This window comes from Antechinus flavipes, chromosome 2 (assembly GCF_016432865.1).
Source record: "Antechinus flavipes isolate AdamAnt ecotype Samford, QLD, Australia chromosome 2, AdamAnt_v2, whole genome shotgun sequence".
Lineage (NCBI taxonomy): Eukaryota > Metazoa > Chordata > Mammalia > Dasyuromorphia > Dasyuridae > Antechinus > Antechinus flavipes.
Window position 1 is genome coordinate 650,107,038 of NC_067399.1, and position 27,945 is coordinate 650,134,982.

The window sequence follows — 27,945 nt, forward strand, 5'->3', positions numbered from 1 at the left end:
AAGATCGACCTGAACAAAGCAAGAATTTCCTTTAAACACGACTGAATGAATTGGGCATTGAATTGGAACGCTCGCAATGGCTAGCAACAATTACCATCCTAGGGAAACCTGGGGAGTTGAAGATGTGGTTCTGGTATAAACTTCCCAAATAAAAGGAAACAGTAGTTCCAGGCTTTGGGGAACATGCTTAGGAATTTACCTGGTTTTCTGGTGACCCCTCATTTTCTTCATGGAGAACTAGTTGACTTTTTATGGATCTGTGTTCACCATCATTGCCCCTTCCATTAATTCCCGACTAAATGGTCTCATTGGATTCTAGCATAGATATTGAGGTGCCCTGAAGGAATTTCCCCCATGTCTCTAAGCCTGAGTTGCCCCCCTTTCCCTGCAGTTTAAGGGGCATGATGTCACCCAGAAGCTACAAATGGACCATCAAGGACTCATTCTTGGATCAGTTATGGAGTTCCCCCATCTCGGCTCCTTCTCTGCCTGTTCACAAAGCACACACACCTTCCTTCATCGGATGTGAGCACAAACCAAGCTGTTAGTTAAGAATAACATTAGCGGTTTTGATGCAGTTGACCAAAGCCCTGACTGGGCATGTGCCAGTCCCTCAGGCTTTGATATTTAAAGGGGCAGACCCTGGCTGCTGTATCTTCTGGACTGATGATGTGACACAGTAACAAAACTCCACTGAGAAGTCCAAGACAATTTCACTCACTTTCCAGGAAGAAAAAGCCCTGAAATCTATTGTGGATGAAGGGAAGAGAAGCCAGGGGCCAGCGAATGAAGCGGGACTGAATGTGGATGCTTTAAGACAAGCCAATATATCTTCCCACAGGGCCTCAGCAATGAACTTTACTCTCTCAACATGAATCCTTCTCCCATGCTAAGGCATCCCTCCTGCCCAGCTCAGGACACCAACTGCACCAAGATTATGGCCTCCATCAGTGAATGGAACAACACAGAAGTAGAAGCCTACCACCTGGTCGACCTTCCTCCCATCACCCCTACGGTAAGTCAGGGCACGGAATTACTTTTTGGATCCATTAGTCCAAGCTATATCTGGGAGGCAGACAGGACTTGCATCTTCCACACCCCCCACCCCCGTTCTATATCTTAGCCTTCCAGGAAAGCAGTTTCATGAACAGATAGATCAGAGGGTGAGAAGAGATGGGCATTAAAGTTCGATGATGCATTAAGAGAACTCTTCTTTGTCAAATCAGCCATTTCAGAAAAGAGCAGAGAATCCCCAGGGCCCAGCATGAAAATGGTGAATGGGAATTCCCCCATGGCATCTTTGAGAGAAGAAGATTGTGAGATTTTTGATGAAAGGAGAGCCCAAGTATCCAAGAGCCCAAACTCTGTACTGTTTGCTAGACCCAGAACTAGAACCCCAGTTCTTCTCTTAAGCTATCATTGAGCTTTATTGGTGTGTTAGAGTCCTTTCCCAGCATCTTTTAACACCTTATTAAAGGAAAGAGGTCAAGATGACCATCTCTATTTGACTTCAAACAGCGGGAAATAAATAAGTGCTAATGGCCCAAAAGTCATGGCGAGGTTGGAAGCGTATTGGACTGCACCAAAACTTTTGGGACACCATGGACAAGGGCTTCAGCCCCAGCTCCTCTATTATACTAAGCACATCATTTGACTTCACCTACAATTCTATTGCTGTCTAGGCCTGTCATCTCTGCTCATAGAACCATAGATTTAGAACTTTGGAAAGTTCTTGGAAAGAACTTTAGAGATCATCTAATTCAACCCTTACACTTTTCAGATGAGGTAATTGAGGTCCAAAGGTTCGAGTAACCTCTCTAAGGCCATATAGTAGTCAGGGGCAAAGCCAGGATTTGAACCAGATCCCCCAACTCCAGATGCAGAACTTTTCCCACTCCTCAATAAAGGAACAGGGGGAGGTAGGAAATTGGTAAAGGTAAAGGAAGAATGTGAACAAAGGCAAAGGCAGGAAAGCACATTTATCATCAAAGACCCTCATTGCAGCATTTATCAAGTGCTTACTTACTCTGCGTCAGACACTCTGCTAAGTGCCAGGAGTGCAGAGAAAGGTAAAGATACGGTCCCTGATCTTGAGAGACTATGTTCTAATGAGGAAGACAACATGCAAATAACTGAATATACAAGATAGGGTCAGATATGTACAAGGGGGAGATGATTGCAGAGGGTAAAGCACTAGCAGCTAGAGAGGTGGGTAAGGAGGAGAGAGAGAGACAATCAGAGTCAGAGAGAGATGAGGAGAAACAGAGAAAGACAGAATCAAAGAACCGGCCAGACAATAAGACAGACAAAGAGATGGGAAGAGATCAGGACAAAGAGACAGAGATAGGGAGACTCAGAGAAAGTTATAGATAGAGATAATCCAAGACAGCTAGATGATGAAAGACAAGAGACACACAGAGAAAAATAAGGAGAGACAGAAGATATGGGGGGGGGGGAGAAAGGGAGATGAAGGAAGAGAGAGAGTGCAGAGGAAAAGAAAAAGGAGGAGGAGAGAGAGAGAAAGAGAGAGAGAGGAAGGAAGGAAGGAAGGAAAGAAGAAAAGAAAGAAGGAAGGAAGAGAGACAAGAAGGGAGGAAAGGATGGGGAAGGGGGAGACAAAGAGAGACAGAGGCACATAGACAAGAAAGAAGGAAAGGAGGCAGGGAGAGAGGGAGACAAAAAGGGAGAGAGTGAAGGAGGGAGGGAGATACACAGGCAAGGAGGGGGGAAAAGAAAGAAAAAGAATAAGAGAGACAGACAGACAGAGAAATAAGGCGAGATAGAAAGATGAAGAGAGACAGAGAGAATGAGAGATGTGGGGAGGGAGAAACGAAGAGAAAGAGAAAGAAAGAGCAAAGGAGAAAAAAAGGAGGAAGAGGAGAGAGAGAAAGAAAGACACACAAGAAGAGAGAGGAGGAGGGGGGAAAGAGGGAAAAGAGAGCTAGAGGCAGACAGATAGGGAAGGAGGGAGATAAGGAAGGAGGGAGAAACAGACAGACAAGGAGGGAGGGAGAGACAGACAAAGTGAGAGGGAAAGAGAGACAAAGACAGAGACAGAGACAGAGACAGAGACAGAGAAAGACAGACAGACAGACAGACACACACACACACACACACACACACACACACACACACACACAGCCAGGAAGTAGAGGGGAGGAGGGAGAACGTTCCAGGCATGAGGGACAGTCAGTGAAAAGGCATGGACAGACTTGGGAGATGAAGTGTCCTGGTCTAGGAATAGCCAGTAGAACTGGAATGTAAAGTATGTGGAGGAGAGTAAAATGAGAGAGCCTGGGAAGGGAGGAGGGACCAGGTTGTACAGGAATTTTAAAACCAAATAACAGATTTCCCATTTCCCGGAGGTAACAGAGCCACCAGAGCTTATTGAGGCGTGTTGTGATTGTTTGTTTGTGGTGGGGAACGAGGAGAAATGCCCATCTTCGCTGGGGTCGGAGCAATATAAAATCATCCTTGAAAGGCTGAGTCAAGCTTTCCATGCTACATGATCAGATTGTCATAGAACTTACTATGAAAAGAGGAGATATTTTCGGAAGCAATTCTCCTTTTTGGAGGGCTTGGAAGATAAGGAGAGAAAGGCGGAGGGAGGGAGGAGTAGCCGGTGAGTGCTTCTGGGACTCAGCTAGTCTTTCCCACCGAGAAATGGAAGGGGAGGTAGGAGAGCAAAGAGAAGACTTTAGGGAGATTGAGGACCCACATCATGAGTAGGGTAAGAAGCTGGAAGGAAGATGATGATAGCAAGGACAAGTACAGGTAGAGCAGTGTGGCAGACAGAGGACTGGCTTTGGAGTCCAGAGGATCTGCCCTCAAGTCTCTGCTAAGACATTTAATAACTGGATCACATGGGTGATATCTTTCAGTCAGTCAACAAGCCTTTTCCCAATCCTTACAATGTGTCAGGCTTTGTGTTAAGAGCTAAAAATTCAAAGAAAGGTTAAAAAAAAACAACAACACACACACATAGAACAATAAAACAACAAAAAACAATGACACATTCTGGTTTTGCTACTTACTACTTCCCTGACTTTTAGGCCAACTACTTAACCTCATTTCAGGTCTCAGTTTCCAGATCTGTAAGATAATGGAGTTGTACAAGATGGTCTCTTTTAAATCTACAATCCTATGAACTATTTTTTTTCTTTTTAAAAAAAATTATAGCTTTTTATTTACAAGATACAGGATTGGGTACTTTTTCAGCTTTGACACTTGCAAAACCTTCTGTTGCAACTTTTCTCCTCCTTCCCCCCACCCCCTCCCTAGATGGCAGGTAGACCAATACATGCTATGCACTAATTTTTAAGGAGAGTGTACACGTAGTAGGCAAAACTAAGGTCACCCCCTAAAAAGGATAGAGGGAATGATTCAGAGTGTCCCTCTCCTTGCTTTGGGGGCAGGGAGGACTCCTTGGGATGGCAAAAAGGAAGCTCTGTATGTACATACAGTCTCCTCCTGCAGGAATGTTCCCAGCAAAAAAGAAATGATGACAATAATAACTGACATTTATGTAGCACTTTAAGGGTTGCCAAATACCTAACCGACATGGTATCATTCGATCTTCACAAGCTCTCAGTGGTGTTCCCTTTGCTTCATGCTGTCATGCCCTCTCACTGAGCTTCCCTCTATTCCCAGAGGCCCCGGACCGGGCTACACAGTTGATTGTCTGGCTAATTCAGGAAATTAAATTTATTTTAACATTAATTGAAGGCCTACTATGTGCAAGGCATAGAGTTTAAGTACTAGATAAGAAAATATGCACGAGGTCAGGTTACCCAAATAATCATGAGAAAAGGGTTGCCCTAAATTCTGATTCTTTATAGATCTGGCTGATGAAAGCTCTTAATCTCTCTCCAGCTTTTCTCTGTTGGGATGAGAACCGGATAGTGATGTTGTTTTGTTTGTTTCTTTTGTTCTTGTTCGTTTATTTAAATCCAATCACTTCCCAGTACTTTGGCTTCAAGCCAGATGATGGGGACCATAAACCTCTGCCAGGAGAAGATCTCCCTCCTTTCCTAAGGTCATTACCCTCCATTGTTCTATGATCCTAAAACTAGAAAGCAGGGCTCAGAGGGGCCCTATCTCAGCTCCATTATGAATCCATAATATGCCAGGGCTATAGGCAACTCATTGACCTGCCTACCCTATTTCCCCATTTATCCATTCAAAGGAAGAGTCCCTGCTCTGTAGCACCCTTGGGGAAGTGGGTTGGAATCAAATGGCATAAGAGAGAATGGACTTTGGAATATACAAACTGGCATCTAGGTATAAAGGATTATCACTAGTGAAGGAAAAAAGGTGAGATGGGTTGTGTTTGCTTCCCCAGGAGAAGGAAAAGGCCGACTTTGTCCTCAGGCACAGGCCCAGGTTGGCTGATCAGGTCATAGAATTTCGTCTATGGTGACATTGGAACCAGGCTCCTCTGACACCAAAACCAGTAGTTTTCCCCTGTCTGTCCAAAGCTTTCCCCTCTCAGAGGACCTTCTCTCTATTCTGGATAGTTCTTGCATCTTGGAGAGACCCAGCTCTCTATATGTTTCTTCCCTTAGACTGGAAGCCCTTTGAGAGCAGGATCTAACTTTGCCTTTCTTTATATCGCCAGCTCTTAGTTTGACTTAAATTTGCCTTCCTCCCTCCTATTCCCAACTTTAAAAAAGAAGCTAATTTGGGGATGTATTATTTGGGTAATGCTAGAGGGAAATGGAGGAGGTCTGGGGATTATTTTGAATTCTTTTATAGGTCTTTTATATTTACACACCTTGCCCAATTTTTAGAATGACCTTGATGTAACTTACCTCCTCATTTGGGATGGGATAGGATGGGATGGGAATAAGGACTGAATTTAGCATCAAGGATTAGATCTCCAGCCAGAACAATCTGGATTCACAGGAGCCAGAAGAGAGGAGAGAAAGAAGGTGGAGCTTCACTTGGAAACAAAAGTTAATTATTAAAAAGAACAACATGGATTCAATCCTAGCTCTAACTACGTGATCCTGGGCAAGACACGTAATTCCAAAATCAGAATTATGCTTGCACTGTGATATCCATCTGCCAATGGAGACCTCCAAGTGAAAAACCCTCCATCAAAACAGATGGGCATCTGCTTTGCAATTCACGAGATGTGTCTGACGCATTAGGTGATTTGCCCAGGGTCACCCAGTCAGTATGTGTCATCCCGACTCTGAGGCCGGCTTTCTACCCATTATACCACACTGCCTCCTGATGAAATCAAAAGTACAGTCAAGAAATAATTTTAAGAAGTCCACCTGCCCCTCCTCCCTGGTTTGTTGGCAGATGATGGTCTCTTAACCTTAAAGCCTCATTGGAATGTGAGTTATTATTAAAGAAGGTAAGTAGGATGTTTTCTTGGGTTTTAGAAAATCTTGGGAGGGCTGAATTATTTTTCTACTTGCAAATTGGAGATTATCTTTCCTCCTTAGAGATCCAATTATTCAAGACTAGCCCCGGGTCTTCCCTAACATGAGATTTCCAAGAGGCTTAGCTTCTTGAGGTGTCTTTCTCATTTTGGGTCGGCCTATGAGAATTTTTCCTGCAAAGCCCTAGGTAAGGAATCTGAGATCAGTAAGACCTGTTTGCCCAGGATACTCAAGACTTCCTTGTGAGCCAGTGGTTTTCCATGGTTACTGGTTCTGGAGTCTTTGCAATGGAAGTCCCAGGGACTTAATTAGAAGTAAGTGGTTGGTTGCTTTCTCAATGGGAAGAGAAGGAGGAGGAAGAGAGAATGAGAGGTGGGAGGGAGAAAATGCAAATCTGAAAAGAAAATTTAATTTAAAGAAATAGTCCCTTGCAGGAAACAGGTCTCCTTGTATAATGTGTCTCTCCACCTTAGCCTGCATCACTTTCTAGTCTAATTAAAGCATGAAACCATAGGGTAATCTTTGCTTCCAACAGGAGTTACTGGGGCACAGCTGGCAGAAATGTACAGAAAGAACGTCTTTCTTTTTCTCCCTTCCACAGAGCCCCCACTCCCAGAAAATTAGATCATCTACTCTCCCTGGGCAAGTCTCATCACACACTCAGTTTAATCTCACCATGCCTCAGTTTTCTTGTCTGTAAAATGAGGGGGTTAGAGAAGATGAACTCCAAGGTCTCTCTCAGCTCTGCATCTAAGAACTTCTCTCCTTTTTTTCTCTCTTCATAGGCAGTGGTATTGCCACCCTACTCCCAGAATGTCTTCCCCACAGCAGATGTCCCGGACTATGCTCACTATACCATTGGTGCTACCATCTTGGTTGTGGGGTTCACAGGAGTGCTGGGGAACCTGCTGGTCATCTACACCTTCTGCAGGTATTTGGCAGTGGGCACACAGGGAGTGGGGTTTACACTCAGCAGGGAGCGTGAACAGAGAACTCTCAAATCAGCCAGAATAGGAGGAAGACTCGTTAAGAGCAGTGAATGAGGCTGGCCAGGCTATAGGAATGGCTGAACAGGGCTGTTGGGCAGAGAGCTCAGGAAAAGTTTTAAAGAGACAAATTCAGGCTTGATACCAGGAGAAACATCCTAGCAGAGGTGGGATGACTAGCAGAGGGACAGATGTCTTCCAACAAAGGGCGAATGGCCACTCATTGGATTGATTATAATAGAAATTCTTTTCCAGATATGATTAGATGGGGCCACTGGGATCCTTTCCAATTTGGAAATTCTATGATTTGGGGTGATACTTGGATGCCTCTGGCCTGTAGCAGGAGAAGCTGTGTTTGTTCCTCCGGGTAACAGGGGCATCTTTATTTGTCCTTCTCAGCTTTTCTCTTACACTAAAATTTACTACACACACACACACACACACACATCCTGCACAGCCCTTTCAGTCATCCCCTCATCCCCCTGTGAGGAATGAGTTTCTCAGCCTCTTTGCTCCACACTTGAGGGACAGAGAAGCATTAAGGAACTGGAAGGGTCCTAAGGAGGGCACATTGGATGAAGCAAGAGGCCAGAAATGGGACTACAGAAAGGACCAAAGACAATTCTGTGCCTCCTAATGCTGCTGAAGGCCAGCCCTGGCCTGAATTTGAGAATGAAAGGGATTCTTTCCAGGCCTATCCCATTGGTGACTGAATCAAAGGCCTTTAAACGAAATTATTCCAAGGTCAGACCCAAGTATTCTAAGAAAGGACTTTAAACTGATCCCCTTCCAAGGTCGGACAGCTGTGCTAGTGATATCTCCGTGAGCTGAGTTCTTGGAACTCACTGTTCTGTTTGGCCTTTGAGGGCCTCCATTTTCTGTATAAACTGTTGGAGCCAAGACCTGCCACGCTCCCTTCTCTCGGGAATCCATTCCTACACTGACTGGTTTGAAACATCAGGTCTCTGGAGAAGGGAGTGAGGAAATGGAATCATTGATATAGAAATGAAAGTAATAGCTTGTGGCACAGGGAAAAAAGGGATAAATTTGGAGTCCCAGGAGCCAAGTTTGAATCCCACATCTTTTGCTTGTTTCCTATGTAAACTTTGGTCATACCTCCTTGGTTTTCTCATCTGTAAATGAGATTAAAATAGATGATGTCTAAATTTCTTCTAGTTCTAAATCAGCAATCATTTTAACTTATCATCTATTCATTTTAACATTCTTTTTAAAATTTTGAGTTCCAAATTCTTTTCCTCCCTCCCACTATCCCTCATCCACCAAGAAGGCAAGCAATATGATATCAATTATATATGTGAAATCATGCAAACCACTTCCATATTAGCCAATTTTTTTAAAAAAGCAAGAAAAATTAAAAAAGCGAGAAACTTATACTTTAATTTGCACTGAGTTCATCAGTTCTCTCCCTGGAGGTAGATAGCATTTTTTCATCATAAATCCTTTGGAATTTTCTTGGCTCATTGTATTGAGCAGTTTTCCATAGTTGATCATCATTACTACTTTACCGTTACTGTGCACAAAGATCTCCCAATTCTCACTTCACTTTGCATCAATTCATATGCCTTGCCGTATTTTTTCCTTTGTCATTTCTTATAGCACAATAGTACTCCATTACCATCATATACCACAGTTGTTCATCCATTTCCCAACTGATGAACAACTCCTTGATTTCCAATTCTTTGTCACCACAAAAAGAGCTGCTATAAGTATTTTTGTACATATGGGTCATTTTCCTTTGATCTCTTTGGGATACAGACCTAGTAGTGGTATTTCTGGATCAAAGGTTATGCAGTTTATATATCTCTTTGGGCCTAGTTCCAAATTGTTCTCCAGAATAGTTAGATCAAATTATTATTCCACCAACAGTTCATCAGAGTATCCCCTCCAGCATTTGTTTCTGATAGTTATCATTTTAACTTGCCTTTCTTTTATCAATTATGATTTAGAGTATTTTTTTCACATGACTAGAGAGAGAACCTGGATTTTTTCTTCTGAAAACTGCCTGTTTATATTCTTTGATAACTGATCAATTGGGGGAATTGCTCTTATTTTTATAAACTTGACTCAATTCTATACATATATCTGAGAAATGAGATCTTTATCAGATAAACTTGCTATAATTTTTTTTTTTTTTACATTACTTCATTGTCTATGGTACCTTTTAGAAAAATGTAGTTTTCCTGATTAACCCTTTTTGTTGTTGTTGTTCACTCATGTCAGTTGTGTCTGAACCTTTATGATCCCATTTGGAATTTTCTTGGAAAAGATACTGGAGTGAATTGCCATTTCCTTTTCCAGCTTACTATTCTATAGATGAGGAATTGAGGCAAACAGAGTTAAGTGACTTGTCCAGGGTCACACAGCTAGTAATTGTCTGAGGCCAGAAAAATGAGTTTTCATGATTCCAAACCTGGTGTTTTATTTTCTGCACCACCTAGCTGTTGATTATTCCTTTCAATTAGATCTATTTTTGCTTTTGCTTTTGCTTTGACTGAGATCAGTGTGCTACTCCTGCATTTTTTGTTGTTCAGTTGAAGCATATTAGATTCTGCTCCAGTCTTTTATTTTAACTCTATGTGTATTTTCTGTTTCTAGTGTTTCTCCTGCAAATAACATATCATTGGAATCTGGTTTTAGATCATGCTGCTATCTGCTTTTGTTTTAGGGATTAGCTCATCCCACTCATAGTTAAGATTACTAACAGTGCATTTTCCTCTATCCCATTTTCTTCTGTTTCATCTTCTTTCTCTTTTTACCTGTCCCTCCTCAAAAGTCTATTTTGCTTCTAAACACTGCTTCCTTCATCTGGCCTCCCTTTTAAAATCTGTCCCCTCTTTCTTTTCTCCTCTTTGCTTCCTATTTCCCTATTGGGTAAGCTAGATTTCTATATCCAATTGAGTGTGTATAGATATTGTTTCTTCTTTGAATCAATTTTGATGAGAGTGAGATTCAATTATTGTTCACCCCACCCCCATTTTCCTTTCCATTGTAAAAAACAAAAACAAAACTTCCTTGCATGTCTTTTAGGTGAGAAAAATTTCCCCATCTCTCTCTCCCTCCCCTATTTTTCCAGTACATTCTTTTTTGACCCCTTCATTTTTTTGGAGATCATTATAACATAATTCTCATATCCATGCCCTCTATCAATGTAGATTTCTTTTAACTGCCTTAATAATGATAGTTTATTAGATGTCAAATGTCTCATCTTTCTAACTAGGAATGCAAACAATTTAATTTTATTGAGACCTTTATGATTACTCTTTCATATATATCTTTTTATGTTTCTTTTGGGTCTTGTGTTTGAAGGCAAATTTTTTATTCAACTCTGCTCTTTTCACCAGGAATGCTTGGAAATCTTCTATATCATTAAAATCCATTTTTGCCCATTAAGAATTATGCTCAGTTTCTCTGTGTAGGTTATTCTTGGTTGTAATCTTTGCTCCTTTGCCTTCTGGAATATCAAATTCCAAGCCCTTCAATCCTTTAACATTGAAGCTGCTAAATATTATGTAATCCTGACTGTGGCTCCATGATATTGTTTCTTTCTGGCTGCTTGTAATATTTTTTCCTTGACCTGGCAACTCTAAAATTTGGCTACAATATTACTGGGAGTTTTCATTTTGGGATCTCTTTTAGGAAGTGATCAGTGGATTCTTTCAATTTCTATTTTATCCCCTGAATCTGAGAGAATAGGGTAGTCTTCCTTGATAATTTCTCTCTCTCTTTCTCTTTCTCTGTCTCCTCTCTGTCTCCTCTCTCTCTCCTCTCTCTCCTCTCCTCTCCTCTCCTCTCCTCTCCTCTCCTCTCCTCTCCTCTCCTTTCCTCTCCTCTCCTCTCCTCTCCTCTCTCTCTGTCTGTCTGTCTCTGTCTCTGTCTCTGTCTCTCTCTCTGCTGAGGCAATTGGGGTTAAGTGATCATTCCAGGGTCATACAGCTAGGAAGTGTTATGTCTCTGAGTTGAAATTTGAACTCAGGTCCTCCTGACTTCAGGGCTAGTGCTCTATCCACTGCACCACCTAACTGTCCCTAATTCAGATTTTTAAGGACTTCCCCTAGTAGAATAGGCAAATGAGAACAATTTGTTCCAAAGGCCATGAAAGTGGCTGAAGGTGGAATCCCCACACTTCTCCTCTTCCTCTCCTAGCCAGAAGTCACTCTGGCTTGTCTTACTCCACCCTCTAATCTCTCCTCCAATTCTCTGTATACACCAACAAATCGAACCAGCACAGAATAGTGAGGTGGGCCATTTTCCAAGCATATGCTAATAGAGTATTGTCCAATCGGTAGTTAGCCTTAAGTGCTCGGTTGTCTGACCTCAGTGCATCACTCAGCCTTTTACATCCGGTCATCTTGATTTTTGTCTTACCGATACACTTTGATGATTCTGAAAGAGAGAATAAGACTGATTACTTCATGCAATTCTGTGTCATTTAAATCCAGCTGATACATGAATCAAAAGATATCTCCTCCCTGTCCCATACCAGTTTATCATATCTCCTGCCTCAAAGTTCTATGGTGACAAGGAAGTGATGGTGCACTAGGTCTTGATATACTGGGAGTTGTAGTCACAATCCTGCATACACATGGCCTGAGCTTGTCACTCACTTCTCATTGCTGAAGGAGCAGTGGGATTCAGCAGCCCCAGGTGTCTGAGTACCCTTGTTGAAGGACTATACTCACAACTCCACTACAAATGTTCATATGGACTATTCGTGCCTGATTTATAGCAAGACACATTGTACCTTGATTCTAACACAGTAATATCATTTTGGTTCTCTTCAAGAACGAAGCATACTACTTTTTTCATAATTTTCTTGCATCACTCTCTCATTTCTGCTGCTAATACTGTCACAGCTGAGCGTGGGCTCTAGACAGACTTCCACCCCAGTGACACAGATTTTTCCTGCTGGCTTCCTGTGTTTTCTTGGGCTGAAAAAATGTCTCATCTTGGCCTTTTGTTGGTTCTACTTATCCAAAATTTGATTTAATGCATTATTTTGAAATTGTTTGGAGGGGAATGTCGAAAGACTTCAGGTGGATTGCTTCTAATCTACCATCTTGGCTCCTAAATTTGCAAACCCATGATCTAATTGTTCAGTGTTTGCCCAAGAACAGGCCTCATTGACAAATGAGTCTCACTCCTCACCCACATGGACTAAATGTCAGAGATAATTCTGAGACCAGGTTGTGGTTACCTCCAGCTGAGGTGACTTAGCTTTGGAGCTTGAGGTGTTCCAATGCCCAAATGGAAAGTTCGCTTTGTTGCTTGCGACAAACAGATGAACAATTTAGCTACCCCTCCCCAAGGAGATGAGAAGAAGACAAACTCGTAGGCAAAAAGGAAGCTATTTCTTCTCTACCTAAGGTCTACCAGTCTTTGGCCAGCTGACTCCCAATACTGATTTCAAATATTTGGGTAGAGTCTGTTAGGCATCAAGGTTCCTCCCCAACAGTTTTAATAGGTCATTGTCTGTTGCAGGTAGACTGTGCCTAAAGGAGCAGAAAACTAGCCCTATAAATTATCCAATAGGGAATAGAAAAGTCCCCCAGATAAGCCTGACTCACATTCAGGAAATCCACAGGACAAATCACCTTGGATTCCTTGGTCCCTTGGACATAAAGCAGAGAGAATTAATCTTTAACTGAGCAAGCCTTCAAAACCCCAACCAGTCAAGAGTCCTACCATAGATCAAAGCTGGCTGAGGTGGAATTCAAGGTAGTTGTGTATTATTACTGTTCTTTCTCTCTGCTATTGAGAGTCTATGAGGAGAGAAGGAGGCATACACGTCCTGTGCTCTCCTTATTTCTTTCTTCATGCTTTCTTTGTGCCCTATTTCCATCTGCCTCTGAAACCATTTCTAGAGGCAAGAATATCTAGCACTCTCTCAGTCCTTCTTCTTGATCCTGAAGCAAAGAAGTTCCCTTTTAAGAAACACTATTGCAGAATGGATTGAGAGTTGGATTTGAAGATGAAAAATGAAGGAATTAATGAAAAAATATTAATTGACTATTTCATGTGTACCGAGTACAGAACTAAATTCTAGGGATACAAATATAAACAAATAACAAGTCCCTGCCCTCAAGGAGTTTACATTCTAATAGGGGAAACATAGAGGGGAAAGGAGAGGTGACCAAGAAGTGGTGTCCTTTACAGAATAGCATCCATTACAGAGAAGTGACAGGGATGGAGATTAGAGTCACAATTGACTGATGTATCCTTTCTTTAAAATTTCTCTTTGAACTTTTTCTTTCCCTCTGAAAGAGTTCATTTCTGTGATTTTGACTTGGTTCAAGTTGGACTTGACCCATGCTGACCGAGTGACACTGGGTAAATCACTTAATCTTTCTGTACTCTAGACAATTCTCTGATAAAATAATGCAAAGAAAAAGTTGATCTGCATTGGTAGAGGGATTTTCCTCATTTAGGACTTCCCTATTCAGTAATTACAGAGTCACTTCCTATCAATTTGGTGGCTGCAGTGCTGGGCCTGGAATCAGGAACACTCATGTTTATGGGTTCAAATCTGACCTCAAACGGTTCCTTAGCTATGTGACCCTGGGCAAGTCACTTAAATCTATTTGCCTCAATTTTCTCATCTGTAAAATGAGCTGGAGAAGAAAAGAGCCAACAAGTGCAGTGTCTTTGCCAAGAATGGAGTCTCTGAGTTGGACATAACTAAAAACTGACTGAACAACAACATATGTATATTTGTTGTCTTCCTTGATGAAATGGAAATTCCTTGAAGTCAGGGACTGGTTTACGTTTGTCTTTGTGTCCCCAGCATTTAGCTTAGTGCTTGGCATATGACAATCACCCAATAAATGCTTGTTGATTGATTGACACACATGGATGGGATGCCAGTGATACCTACTATGGCCAGCTGGCTCCCAAACATGTAGCAAGGTCTCTCTCACCTATCCATTGATACTCCTCTTGGTGTCTTGCCCATTCCCTCTTTCTATGTGTCAGTTCATCAGTAAGCCTGGTGAGAATGCCCATCAATCTTGCCAGCTTATCAGGATCGGGAACTTGAAGCTCTTTAGTTAAGCCTTGCTTAAACATTTCCATTATCACCTCTTCCTGCTAGTTGGCAGGATTCCTTTCTGCTTACAACCAGTAATTTCTTAATTTGTTCGTGCTTAATGTTGAAACTAGTACCTATACTATGTCTATGGCTGACTAAAACATCACTCTCCCCTCTATCTCAAAACTCTGAAGTCTCCCAGAAATAATCACACTGAAATCCAGAGGATTTCAGGTTTAACTTCTATCTTTTGACCCATGAAAATCACTTAAACTCTATATGCCTCAATTTCCTCACCTGTAAAAGCATTTAAATAAGGCTTTATGGTTTGCAAGGGACTTTGCATGTGTTATCTTATTTGATCCTCACAATAATTCTGGGAAGTAGGTACTATGATATGATCCCATTATGTGGATGAGGAAAATTTAGACTGAAAAAAGATAATGACTTGCCCAGAATCATATAGCTAATAAGTGTCTGAGGCTGTCTTTGAACTCCTCAGGTCTTCCCAAACCCACGTCCAACATGCTTTCCATTGTGCAACTCAGATGCTCCTTTGTACTCTTCCTGGTAAAAGAGGGATCACAATAGTACCTACTTTGTAGGGCTATTGTGAGGATCAAATAAGAAAATATATAAAAAATGATTTACTAACCTTAAGACACTATAAAAATGCTGGTGTCATCATTGTTACTGTTATTTCCTTCTCTATCAAAGTCACTACCCATCAAGGACAGTTCCTCTCAACCTCCCCTAAATCAAGTTCAATGGTGTCTAATGATCTGAGAAATTGTTGGCTTGACACTTTTTAGGAAAGTCTCACATTGCCTGCTGAACCTCAAAAATGGCAGGAAGATCATTGCTAGGTCCTGTTCAGCAGCTGGTGGAAGATGAGACAATCAGTATAATTGATACAAGGCTAAGCCCCAACCATCTTCATGCCTTCTGAAATCACTTTCCAAAGTTTTGTTCCATTCTGGCCCAACCTTCAGCATGGAGGAGGAGGAGATGATCCATTCTCCAACTGCCCATGCATTTGCTGAGTTGCATATGCCATGTATTGACTTATAAGAGTCTATGTTGAACATGATGTCTCTTCCTATAGAATATAAGCTCATTGAGGGCAGGAACTTGATCTTTTTCTTCTTTGAATCCCCAATAATTAGCAGAGAAGTTGGTCCCTGAGTAGACCTGGCACATTCCATTGGAAAAGACAACATGAATATGTATTAGTAGATTAAAAATACAAACTCAGTGGATAGAGCACCAGCCCTGAAGTCAGGAGGACCTGAGTTCAAATCATTTCCTAGTTGCGTGATCCTGGGCAAGTTTGCCTCAGCCAAAAAACAAAATAAAACAAAACAAAAAACCACACTCTCTGCCACTAAACCATTGGTATAATCAAGAATATGCTTCTGAACATCTGGCCCTGTCTAGTACTCAGGTACAAGGCCAATGTAGTGAATGGTTATTCAAATCTGATAACCCCAAAGCAAGAAGGACAGCAGAAGAATCATATTTCCACCTCCTGATGCAATACCTCCTGATGCCCGTCTTACCAATTCAAGGTTGAAATTTTTACCAAGAAACCTAAGGTGGGGAGTAGGGAAAACCAAACTTTAAAACATGGAAATGACAAATTTACAAAATGCACTTCTCTTTTTGAAAAAAAGTTTTTATTACTATATTCGTTTTTTTTAAACTTTACCTACATTTCCCACTGTTGTCCTCCTCTGACCCCTTGTCCAACCAAAGAATCAATCAATAAGCATTTATTAAGCACCTAGTATGCCCACAGAGCTGTCTCTTATCATAAAGGAGAAAAAGGTTCAATAAAACTAACCAATATATCAGAAAAATCTGATGCATGCAGTGTTCCCTACCTATGGTCTCCCATCTTTGTGAAGAAATGGAAGAGTCATCTCCTATCTCATCTTTGAGGGCAAGGTGGGTTATTATAACTTCCCGGAATTCAGTTTTGCTTCTTTTCTTTTTTAGTTTCTTCTACTTTTGTAGTTATTGTGCATATTGTTTTCCTAATTCTCCCTTTTTCCCTTTGTGTCAGTTTATGTGGGTCTCGCAATGCTATTTTGTATTCAGTACAGTCACTGTTTCTTCCCATGCAATAAAATTTCCTTAGGTTCACAATTTATTTAGCCTTTGCCCAGTTTATGGGCTGTTACTTTGTTTCCAAGAATACAGGTTTCTTATCTTAATCTAGCAAACATTTAATAATCATCCACTATGTGCCGGGTGCTGGGGATACAAAGATATAAATGAAACAGTAACGTAAGGAGAACCTAATACATAATTGAGTCAACTGATAATATTGAGGGAGATGTGATCAAAAATCCTCACATTGTAATCCTAGACTTTACCAACTGTTAATGATTCTTCCAGGGAATCTCATTCATCTTCCCAGAAGGGGGATAGGTAGTTAGTGGGTCACTGCCACCCCTGGGGAGAGAGAAAGGTCTTCTCATTTAGTAATAATTAGAGTGACAATAATAGCATTTATTTGGCACTTCAGGGCTTACATATATGATCTCATTTGATCTTCACAATAATCCTGTGAGACAGGAATTTTTTAAATCTCCACTTTACAGATGAAGAAATTGAGAAAGATCAAGGCTAAGTGACTTGTCTAGGGTCACACAGTGAAAACAGGTGTCTGAAGTTAAATTTAAGTCTTCCTGAGTCCAGATCTAGCTCTCTGTTCACTTTTTTACCCAGCTGCCTCTGCTTCCCTAAGTAATTAATATAATGGTACATATACCTTGAATGATGAGTTTCCTTTTTTCTTACCTCTAAGGTCTATTAACCTAGGGTCCATAAACTTGAATTTTAAAAAAATTTTGATTTTTAAAAATTATATCCCAGTGCCATCAGTTTCCTTTGTAAATTCTATGTGTTTTTATGTTATGCATTTAAAAATGTCATTCTGAGAAGAGGTCCCCAGACAGAAGGGCCTTTGACCTCCCCCAAAAAATGAAGAATCTTGGCCTAGTGAAAGGTAGAAGGGCAGTTTTCCACAAAGGTCTCCAATAACCTGCCTGTCAATAATCCGGTCTCTACAGGAGCCGCAGTCTTCGCACACCCGCTAATATGTTCATCATCAACCTCGCCATCAGTGACTTCTTCATGTCCTTCACCCAAGCCCCAGTGTTTTTCGCCAGCAGCTTGTACAAACGCTGGATCTTTGGAGAGAAAGGTAGGAGGGATCGGCAGCCAGCAGGCGGGTGGGCTTTTCATGAATCCTTTGCCTGGATGAGTCAGGTACAAGTGCTAATTAGCACCATCAGCTGGCCTGGGGAGTGGGTGGTATTGTTGTGTTTGCCTTAGGAAAGGATCCTTCATAGCCTCTCTTCCAGTTCTAAATATATGATCCTTTAAGCTTATGATTTTCCTTGTCCCCCCTTACAGTCTAGCAAGAGCTGTGTAATAACAGATGCTTAATTAATGTTGTCGATGACTTGGGAATGGGTTTTCTCCATGCATTTACCCGTAGGATGTGAATTTTATGCCTTCTGTGGGGCTCTCTTTGGCATTACCTCCATGATAACGCTGATGGTGATAGCCCTGGACCGGTACTTTGTGATCACCCGCCCTCTGGCCTCCATTGGGATGATCTCCAAGAAGAAGACCGGACTCATCCTCCTGGGAGTCTGGTTGTACTCTCTGGCCTGGAGCCTTCCACCTTTCTTTGGATGGAGTTGAGTGTGTTTTCCTGAGCCTTTCCTTCTCAATGGTGTATGCTGATGGGATGTGAAAGTAAGGGATGGTAGGAGAGGAACAAGAAAAAGATGAGCAGAGTAGCCAGCTGAGCTAGGTGATGGGAAAGTGGCAACATGTCCATTAAGGAACTTTAAAGATGTAGCCAGTAGATAAGATTAGCAGGCCCCTAGTAAAGAGAAGAATCTCTTTGGCTTTGTCTAAAATTGGACCGGGGTTTGGAAAGGGATGAGTCTAGAAGAAGGCAGGTGAGAAGGTGCAAGGATAAAAGGGTAGCCAGAGAAAGCCGTTGGAGGAAGGCTCCAAGATTGGTGTCCTGTTCTTGAGGTAACAGGAGATTTTGAAACACACTCTCTCTTTGAAACACACCTCTCAAGGTGCCTACGTCCCGGAAGGGCTGCTCACGTCTTGTTCCTGGGATTACACAACCTTCACACCATCTGTCCGTGCTTATACCATCCTGCTCTTCTGCTTCGTCTTCTTCATCCCACTGACTGTGATCATCTATTGCTACATCTTCATCTTCAGGGCCATTAAAGACACCAACAAGTGAGTCTCCTGGGGCAGCCCTTCCTTCTTAGCTGCTGGGGAGAAGGGGAGGAGGGATGGGTGGCAAGGATGCTGGATTTGGAGTCAAAGAACAAAGCCCAGACCTGTCCCTTCCTACCTATGTGACTTTGAAGAAATTATTTTTACCTCTGTTTCTTCTGTAAGATGGGAAATTTGCATTGGGTGCTATATATCATCCCTTCAAACTTTATATAGTATGACTTTATTAGTAATCAGAAAGAAGGCCAAAGATCTAGGCCATCATTCATTGAGTCATTCATTCTTTGCTCCTTTCTGGCCCTGTTTTTTTAATGTATAAAACTGAAAAAACAGACCAACTCTCATCTATTTCACGGGGATGTTGTGAAGACAAATAAAGCCAGAGAAGTGGATATATTCCAGGAATGAAAAGGCTGCCTGGGGCAATGGTGTCTGCCTTGAGTTTTAAGCTGACCTTTACTGATTAAGCCAGATGAGTAACAACTCAACCATTTTGTGGCTATTGGGGACAGTTGCCTTCTTTCTGATGCTCATAGTCATCTATTCCTGTTCTAATGAATAGGATTTTTTTTTTTCCATACAGAGTTGGCCATTCTCATCCTTACCCACCTCTCCATTCCTCACTAGGCCCCCAATGGCCTTTGGGCTGGTTGAGTAGTTCTGGGATAAACCACCATGTTCCCATGCTTGTTTCCCTAGGGCTGTTCAGAACATTGGATCTAGTGCGAGTACTCCATCCCTGAGGCATTTTCAAAGGATGAAGAATGAATGGAAGATGGCAAAGATTGCCCTGGTGGTCATCCTACTCTTTGTGTTGTCCTGGGCCCCTTATTCAACGGTGGCCCTTGTGGCCTTTGCTGGGTAATTATCTAGCCAGAATATTCCCTAGAGTCAGCCTCGCCACCCTTACAGAGAGCTTAAGTCATCTCAGCAGGAGTCCCTTCTTGCACCACTAAATGCTGGGTTCTCTAGGGTATCATTCTAAGAAATGATAGGATTCTGAGTTTTCTACCACTGTCCTGGTACACTACACTCTCCTGATACTTCTTCTAGAAAGTGAATTTACTAAGCAAGGAGCGTTAGTAGGATGTTAACCATGGGGTAACCCGTAGAGTGCTAGCCTTGCATTAGGAAGGCCTGAATTCAAAACCCTCTGACACAAAAATAAGCTGTGTGACCCCGGGCAAGTATTGAGTTCTCTGTCTGATAATGTCCTCATCTCTAAAATGAGGGAGTTGGATCTGATGATCTCCCTTTGGTTCTTTCCAGTTCTATTATATATGATCCTATAACATAATAAAAAGATTTTGAGGTCTATGGTTGGGATTCTGAGGCTAATATGGGGCTGTGTCTCTTTCCCCAAGCCCTTTTCAGGAACCAGTAGGCAGCAGGACATTTGGGCCTATTGCAATGAGCAGAGAACTCAGTGGAACAACTGGATTAGCAAAAGCTAGATGGATAGAGCACTGAGTATGAGTAATAAAGACTTGAATTCAAATCAAACCTCTGATAGCTACTAGTTATATATTCCTAGGCAAGTCACTTTTACCATTCAGCTTGCCTCAGTTTCCCAGAAAATAGGGATAATAATAACATCTACTTCCAGGGTTGCTGCAAAGATAAACTGAGATTATATTTATAGAGTGCTTCTCAACTTTAATGTACTGTATAAATATGATTTAATACAAAAATAAATATATAAATATTATATGACAAGTAGCCATTAGCAATTATTAGCCCAGCTGGAGGCCAACACATTCCCTAAGAAGACTGCCACCATCCCCATCATCCCAATTATCATTATTCCTCCACTAAAATCCTTTCCCAATGCTTTTCCTAGCATGGAGGAGTCCTGAGTTTCAAAGGTTATACCAAGCTATCACTAGCAGCTCCAACCAATCTGAAAAAGTTTTGCTTATAGACCTAATAACAGATTGACTTTCTTGCTTGAGGACCAGGGTTGCTGAGCCCTGAGAGACTCATTGCCATCAGGTGATGGGTTTTTCTGGCTACCAGCAATTCATGAAGACCGGGCATTTAGGTATGGAACAATGGGGCAGTAGGAGTGCCCGCTCCAGCAAATTCATTTTCTTTTCTTTTCTTTTTTTTTATTATAGCTTTTTATTTACAAGATACATACATGGGTAATTTTTCAGCACTGACCCTTGCAAAACCTTTTGTCCCAATTTTCCCCTCCTTTCCCTCACTCCTCCCCCAGATGGCAGGTTGACCAATACATGTTAAATATGTTAAAGTATATGTTAAATGCAATGTAAGTATACATATCCATATAGTTATTTTGTTCAACAAATTCTTAGACAAATGTTAGAAAGTGTTATCACTGTTATTACTTAGATTCTTGCTGCTGTTTCTCTTGTCTGAGGATGGTCAGAGTAAAATAAGAATGCATAGCAAGAAAGCAATTGCAAAGGGCAAATACTATTCACTTTTTTTGTTGTTCAGTCATTTTTTTAGTCATATCCAATTCTCTGTGACCCTATTTGGGGTTTTCTTAGTAAAGCTACTTGAATAGTTTGCCATTTCCTTCTTCAGCTCATTTTATAGATGAGGAAACTGAGGCAGAGTGAAGTGATTTTCCCAGAGTCACATAGTAATTGTCCGAGACTGGATTTGAATTCAGTAAGATGAATCTTCCTGATTCCAAGCCCAGAGCTCTATCCATTGCACCACCCAGCAATACACTATTCACATAATAAGGGTTATTAATCAATGAAATGGGTCACCAAAGACAAAGAAAGAACTTCTCTGTCCAGAATGTTTTATGAAGAGGATAGTCTCCTCTGCCTGGTGATGATGAGTATAATCCTCCCTAAATGCATGAGTGTGAACTGCTTGACCTTCTAAGACTCTAGCACAAAACCAGGTTTCAGATGAGTGTGCATTAGAAGCTACTAATGGTGTCCAGAAGAAAAGGGGCCTATTTTCTGCTGGCATTCCTCCTGCCTTGCTTATTGATGACCTCCTCCTTCACTTTCCCAATCCAGATACGCTTCCTCTTGTTCGGACCTCCAGCTCTCCTGCATTTTCAATAAGACAAACCAGAAAGTTGAGTTTCAAGGGGGTGTAGATGGCTACATCTGAACAAATAGTTCTGTCCAGGCCTTTGCTAGGGTCATGCCTCAGAGCCTGGAGGAGAGAGTTGGAGCAGATATTTTTCTGCCAATAGCATCAGTCTTAGTTCTGGTTCCCTCCCCCCTCTAGGTATTCCCATGTCCTGACTCCCTATATGAACTCGGTGCCGGCCATCATTGCCAAAGCCTCTGCCATCCACAATCCAATCATTTATGCCATCAGCCACCCCAAGTACAGGTAAGCCCCCACCGGCCTCACATATGTCCCATTTTTCATGCCTTCCTTTCAGAGTCCCAGAGTCCCCCATGTCGGACCCTGTGCAGTTTCCTCCCATTCAAACCCCTGGGAAGTTTGTCCACATGGCAGCTTTCCTTGTACATGTCTATCTTGCCTTCTGTGTCCTTCAGAGAATCTTAGGCATCAGGCCATAGTGTAGGCTTTTAGAGGTCCTTCTCCCAAAGGGAGTCTTTACCACAGGCTCAGCCATAGCTCCATCCTTAGGAGCATCTCCTGGAACCCTCCTCTGCTCTCCCGGATGCTTATGGAAGAGGATGTGGAACTCTTGTAGACAGGAGGTCTCGGACCCTGACACTCTGGATAAACATCTGCAGAGAGAATGCTCCTAATAGATGAGGGACAGGGGTAGCCTGGGATATTGATAAGGAGGAACCATCTTTTCTGCATCCATGTTATTTTTAAAATCACCTTTATAACTATGTCCCTGGAGTGTGGACCCATTTGTCAATGTCAAGGTCAAGGTTTGCTGAGGCAACCAAAAATCCATCTACTTATTATGTTCTCCCCATCCCCACTGCTGCATTAGAATTGCTTCTTTCCATGTTAGACTCAGTCCCAACATGATGCTCCCAGAACCACAATTATTTCCAGTCATTACAAGGCCAACTTGGAAACATGAGTCTTCCAGGTCTAGGAGATGACGGCCCCATCCCAGAGACATAGGTTATTTGGTTTTTTATACAGACTTTGGCCCATTCTTTTCTTCTAGGGATGCTCCTACAACACTGAGGAAAAAGCACTCAATCTGGGTTTGAGACCAGACACTTACTCTCTGTATGATTCTGTGATTAGTAAACAAGGGGCTGGTCAAAGAGATCTCCGAGGTCCCTTTCAGCTCAAACAGTGTCTGACACTTACTGGGATCCCTGCTTTTATCCTGGATGGGATGGGATGTTATAGAGGAGGTCTGGATGCTGAGGGGGCTTTCAGGATCATAGCTATTATGGGATTTAGAGCCATAAGAGACCTTAGAGATCACCTAGTCTAGGTCCTTCTTTTATAGATAAGATCTGGACAGTGTAATCACATTGGTGGCAGGATTTGAACCCAGAGCCATGGCTCTTTTTTTCTTTTCCTACCCTATGTATACCATGATCCCTTCACAGTCTTACAGAGGGTTGGGAGGAAAGATTCACCCCTTCAGTGTCTTTGGTGACAGGAAGATGTAGGGCATAACCAATTGGGTTTCTTCATCCCCAGAATGGCCATCGCTCAGAACTTCCCATGCCTTAGGGCCGTGCTTGGTATAAGGCACCCGCGCACTCAATCTTTCAGCAGTTACCGCTTCACCCACCGCTCCACTACAGCCAGCCAAGAGTCCGATATCAGCTGGCAGTCTCGAGGGAGACGTCAGCTGTCCTTGGGTTCTGATAGTGAAGCCGTAAGTATTTCTCATGCTCCCTGAAGCTCCCTATGCGGGCCCTGGGCCTGCTCTCTCCAAGGTCTCCAGGAGGGCTCCATGCAGAGGTCTTCACCTTCTACCTCTGGCAGCAGGGTGACTTGGGACCCTAAGTCTGCCCAGCAGATGGTCTGAGTCACTCAATGGCTTTAGCCCTCCCAGGTGTGCTAGATGTGGGACAGATGGGATAAAGAGAGACCTAGAAGCTCATATACAGTAGGGGAGATGAGTCTCACCCATAAAACAATGAACCAGCAATAGTACAAGTCAGATTATTAAAGATTAGATTGTTTGATTCTGGTATTAAGTATTCTCACATACTCTTAGGAGGAGGAGGCTCATGGTCCTAAATCTCAACTGGCCTTGAAGGGTATTTAGAATTCGGATAGGTAGAGGGGAGCAGCAAAGGGCAGGGGATGGAAATAAACATGGGGGTATTTGAGACAGTCGTGAGAGATGGTTTGGCTTCTTAGAATAGAAATAAGGAAGAAGCAAAAGTTAAGGTGGGAGAGTTAGGTCAGGGCTGGAATATGGAAGGCCTTACACATTAAATTTTAGAATAAGGAAATTTTGTTCCCCCAGACTGAAGAAGTAGGAATGTATATAAGGCTGAGCCCCTTGGACAGTAGTCTTTCTCTCCTTGCCACCCCGTTCCAGGCCCACACTTAGAAATGGGCCAAGGAATTGGATATCTATCAGCTGGGGAGTGGTTGAACAAGTATATGAATGTAATGGAATATTATTGTTCCATAAGAAATGATGAGCAGGCTGGTTTTAGAGAAGCCTGGAGAGACTTACAGGAACTAATACTGAGTGAAGTGAGCAGAGCCAAGAGAACATTGTAACGGTAATGCTGTACAATGATCGGCTATGATATATTTAGCTCTTCCCAACAATGAATCACAATAGTGATTCAAAACAATTCCGATAGACTTGGGAGAGAAATGCCATTTATATCCAGAGAGAGAACTATGGAGACTGAATCTCCATCGGATTCAAAGCATACTAATTTTACATCTTTTTGATTGTTTGTTTTTTTTATCTCATGGTTTTCCTCTTTTGTTTTAATTTTTCTTTACAATATGACTAATATGGAAATATCTTCTTTTTAAAAAAAGAAATGGTCCAAACAGAAGCAGCCTCAGGAGCTGGAAAATAGAAACCTAGATAAGTATTTAAATATTTACCCATGTCAGCTTTGAGACTATGTTTGACATTTTAAAAAGTGATTTTAGGATACATAGGGACCAGAATGACCTATTATGTTCCTCTCTGATCAGAAAATACCTGGAGTCTTGTATCTAGTTCTAGGTGCCCCCTTTTATTATTAGGGACATTCATAATAAGAGCATCCAAAGAAGAGTGAGATATCTTGAGACTTCACCATCTGAGAATTGAGTTCAGGAATAAGGGATGTTTAACTTAGAAAGCAAAAGGCAGAGTGGATATGACCACTGTCAGATATTTGAAGGGCTATCCCAGAAAATAGGGCTTGGATTTTTGTCTTCTAGGACCAAGGAACTAATAGTAACTACTAAAATTAACAGGGAGGTTGGTTGAGGCTCAGTATAAGGAAAAATTCTTTAAAAATTTTTTTTTATTATATAGCTTTTAATTTACAAGATATATGCATGGGTAATTTTTCAGCATTGACTGTTGCAAAACCTTTTGTTCCAACTTTTCCCCTCCTTCCCCCCACCCCTCCCCCAGATGGCAGGTTGATCAATACATGTTAAAGTATAAGTCACATACAATATATGTACACATGAAGGAAAAATTCTTAATGAAAACTATTCAAAAAGTAGGTAGTGAGTTCCCATCACTAGAGATCCTCATACGAAGACTAGGCGCTCACTTGTTGGAGATGCTGTTCAGAAGATACCTGCTCAGGTACAGGTGAGGCTCCGGCCTTCAGGGCCATTTTGGGGCATGTGAGTGGTATGTTGTTGCATGACTACAATAGGAGAAATGTCACTTTGCATTCATATTACTAGCTTATTTTCTCCAAATCACTTCAAATTGCAGAAACTCTCCCAAAATTTCTTCTCCAGGCCTAGCCAGATATTATCTCCTCCTCTGACAAAGGAAGGGAAAAAGCTCAGAGGAGTGAGCTGACCTTCCAAAGTTACACAGCAAAGTCAGAATCAGATCCCGGGCCCTCTGTTGCCTGGGCTAGTGTTCTTCTCACTGGACCACCTGGCCTCTGAAATAGCTCCTTGCATCACAGAATGGGAGAGATCGTGTAGTCCAGTCCCATCATTTTAGAGAAAAGGAAACCAAGTCCCAGAGGAGGGTGATTTGGCCATGGTCACAGCTCACTGACGGCAGAATAAGCACTCAGCTGGCACAGGATCAGTAAGCAGATGAACTTGGAGCTTTGGGGTTCAAAAACAAGTGGTATGCAGGGACAGATACTGACCCATAACTGCCTTTTAAAAGGAGGGAACAAGATCCAGCTAAGAATTGCCTGCATTCGGCTCCCTTACCCACCCAGCTGCCTTCAGTCTTCCTTCCTTCTTGGAATCCAGTCTCTTCTTGGCTTCCATTTGTTGCTAAATTGCACTGTCAGTTTCTTTCATGTGGATTTATCCTTTCATTCTCCCCCATTGGAGCGTGAGCTTCCTCAAGGTAAGGGACTGTGCCTCCTGCAGTATGTATATCACCCCCAGGCACCCTCAAACATTATGGGGACTCACCAAAAGTCAGTAGGCAGCAAGCCATTGGTACCCCCTGTATCTGAGGGATACTAGCACTGGCCTCCAGTCTGTCCACTGGACCAAGGTCCTAGGCACGTGAACTAGGTAAGGTGATAGTCCCTATCAGCTTTAATCATGGTCCAAGGCAGGGGATCTGCAGATGTTAGCCCCCGTGAGACAGCAAACTCCCTCTGCTGCCTCCTGTCCCAGATCCTCCAGGATGGGCTCCATGCAACATCCATACAACAATTTTACAGATACAAGCACACACACAGACTTAGCCTTACATAAACTCAATAAATCAGAATATATATACTTAATAAATTGATAGACACACAGTTTTACACACATATAAACACACACAAACATATCTTATCTAATTGATTCTGAAGTTATAAGGCTTGGATTCCAAAATCTTTCCAGGAAAACCTGGTGAGTAATTCAGAAAGCAAAGTGGAGGGGAGAGCAGTCTTGGGTGTGGAGAATCACACCAGAAGATACGGGAGCCAAGAAGGGCTGGGCTCAGAGAGAGGGAAAGGTGTCCTTTTGGCTCTTCAAGGGTGCACAATTCCCTCCTCCGTGAAAGAAATAAGGTGGCAGAGAGCCCAGAATGATGAGTTTTCTCCTCACGGGTTCCTTGCAGGGCTGGAACAACATTGAGGCAGGTATCGAAGGCCTGACCTTGAGGAGCCTAGAGGGATCCTGCGGGATGGACGAAGAGACCATGGAAACACGAGAGCCGTCGGCCAGCGCCAAGGCCAAGGGTCAGAGCTGGGAGACTCTGGCGAAGGTGACTGGGCAGGATGGTGGCCCTGAGGTCATCCCCAAACTGAAGGGTAGAGACAGTGTGAGTGACAGCAAGGGTGCCAGAGCTGGGTGGAAATCCCCCCTCTGACATTTATTAGCTGTATGACTGTGAATGACCTCTCAGTCTCTCTAAACCTCATTTTTCTTTTATAAAAAACAAGGGAATTGGGCTGAATGGCTTTGAAGGACCCTTCCAGATCTCAATCTAAGACCTACAATGGTCTGTACAGGGCCAGAAGAAGGGGAAAGGGAAGATGTTGAGCTGAGCAGGGCCAGGATGCTGCTGGGTGGTCCATAGGCTGGCGAGGGGGCTGACTCCATTGAATTCCCTAATTCCAGTTACCAACTACCCCTCAGAACCTATGGGCTTGACCCTATTAGATATGAAGGCAGAGAAAGTTAAGTGGGGCAGCAGCAGGAGAGGAAGGGAAGATGAGAGATGGGAGCGTTATTTATGGAGGAGAAGAAGGTCCAAGTTGCTTTCAGGTGGTACCCTAGGCAGGCGCCAAGGTCAAGATCCTGTCTAAAAGTCAAGATGTCTTAGGCTAAAGTAAAGGCTAATTAGGAGGGCTATGAAAGAATAGATGCTCAAGTTCTCCTCAGTATAACTGTGAATTCCCACCAAGTCCATTAATCATCATAATAAAAATAGCTGACTTTAAATCAAATGTTAACTTTTTACAAACAATTCTCCTATAATATCTTACTGTTCTTTATGATTCCCTGAAATTGATAGAGAATGCCTTATTGCTCTTCTTTCCTTCCTTCCTTCCTTCCTTCCTTCCTTCCTTCCTTCCTTCCTTCCTTCCTTCCTTCCTTCCTTCCTTCCTTCCTTCCTTCTTTCCTTCCTTCCTTCTTTCTTTCTTGCTGAGGCAATTGGAGTTAAGTGACTTGTGCAAGGGCACACAAAGCTAGGGAGTGTTAAGTGTCTAAGCCTAGATTTGAACTC

At 42.4% G+C, this 27,945-nt stretch overlaps 1 protein-coding gene across 1 annotated transcript; it reads left to right on the forward strand.

Moving 5' to 3' along the window:
• Positions 1-871: 871 nt before the first annotated feature.
• OPN4 (opsin 4) lies at positions 872-27,084 on the forward strand. Its single transcript, XM_051973858.1, has 9 exons — positions 872-1,015; positions 7,178-7,323; positions 17,501-17,634; positions 17,932-18,135; positions 18,533-18,704; positions 19,404-19,565; positions 21,927-22,034; positions 23,295-23,475; positions 26,833-27,084. The coding sequence occupies exons 1-9, from the start codon at positions 872-874 to the stop codon at positions 27,082-27,084; spliced, it is 1,503 nt and encodes a 500-aa protein (XP_051829818.1).
• Positions 27,085-27,945: the final 861 nt, after the last annotated feature.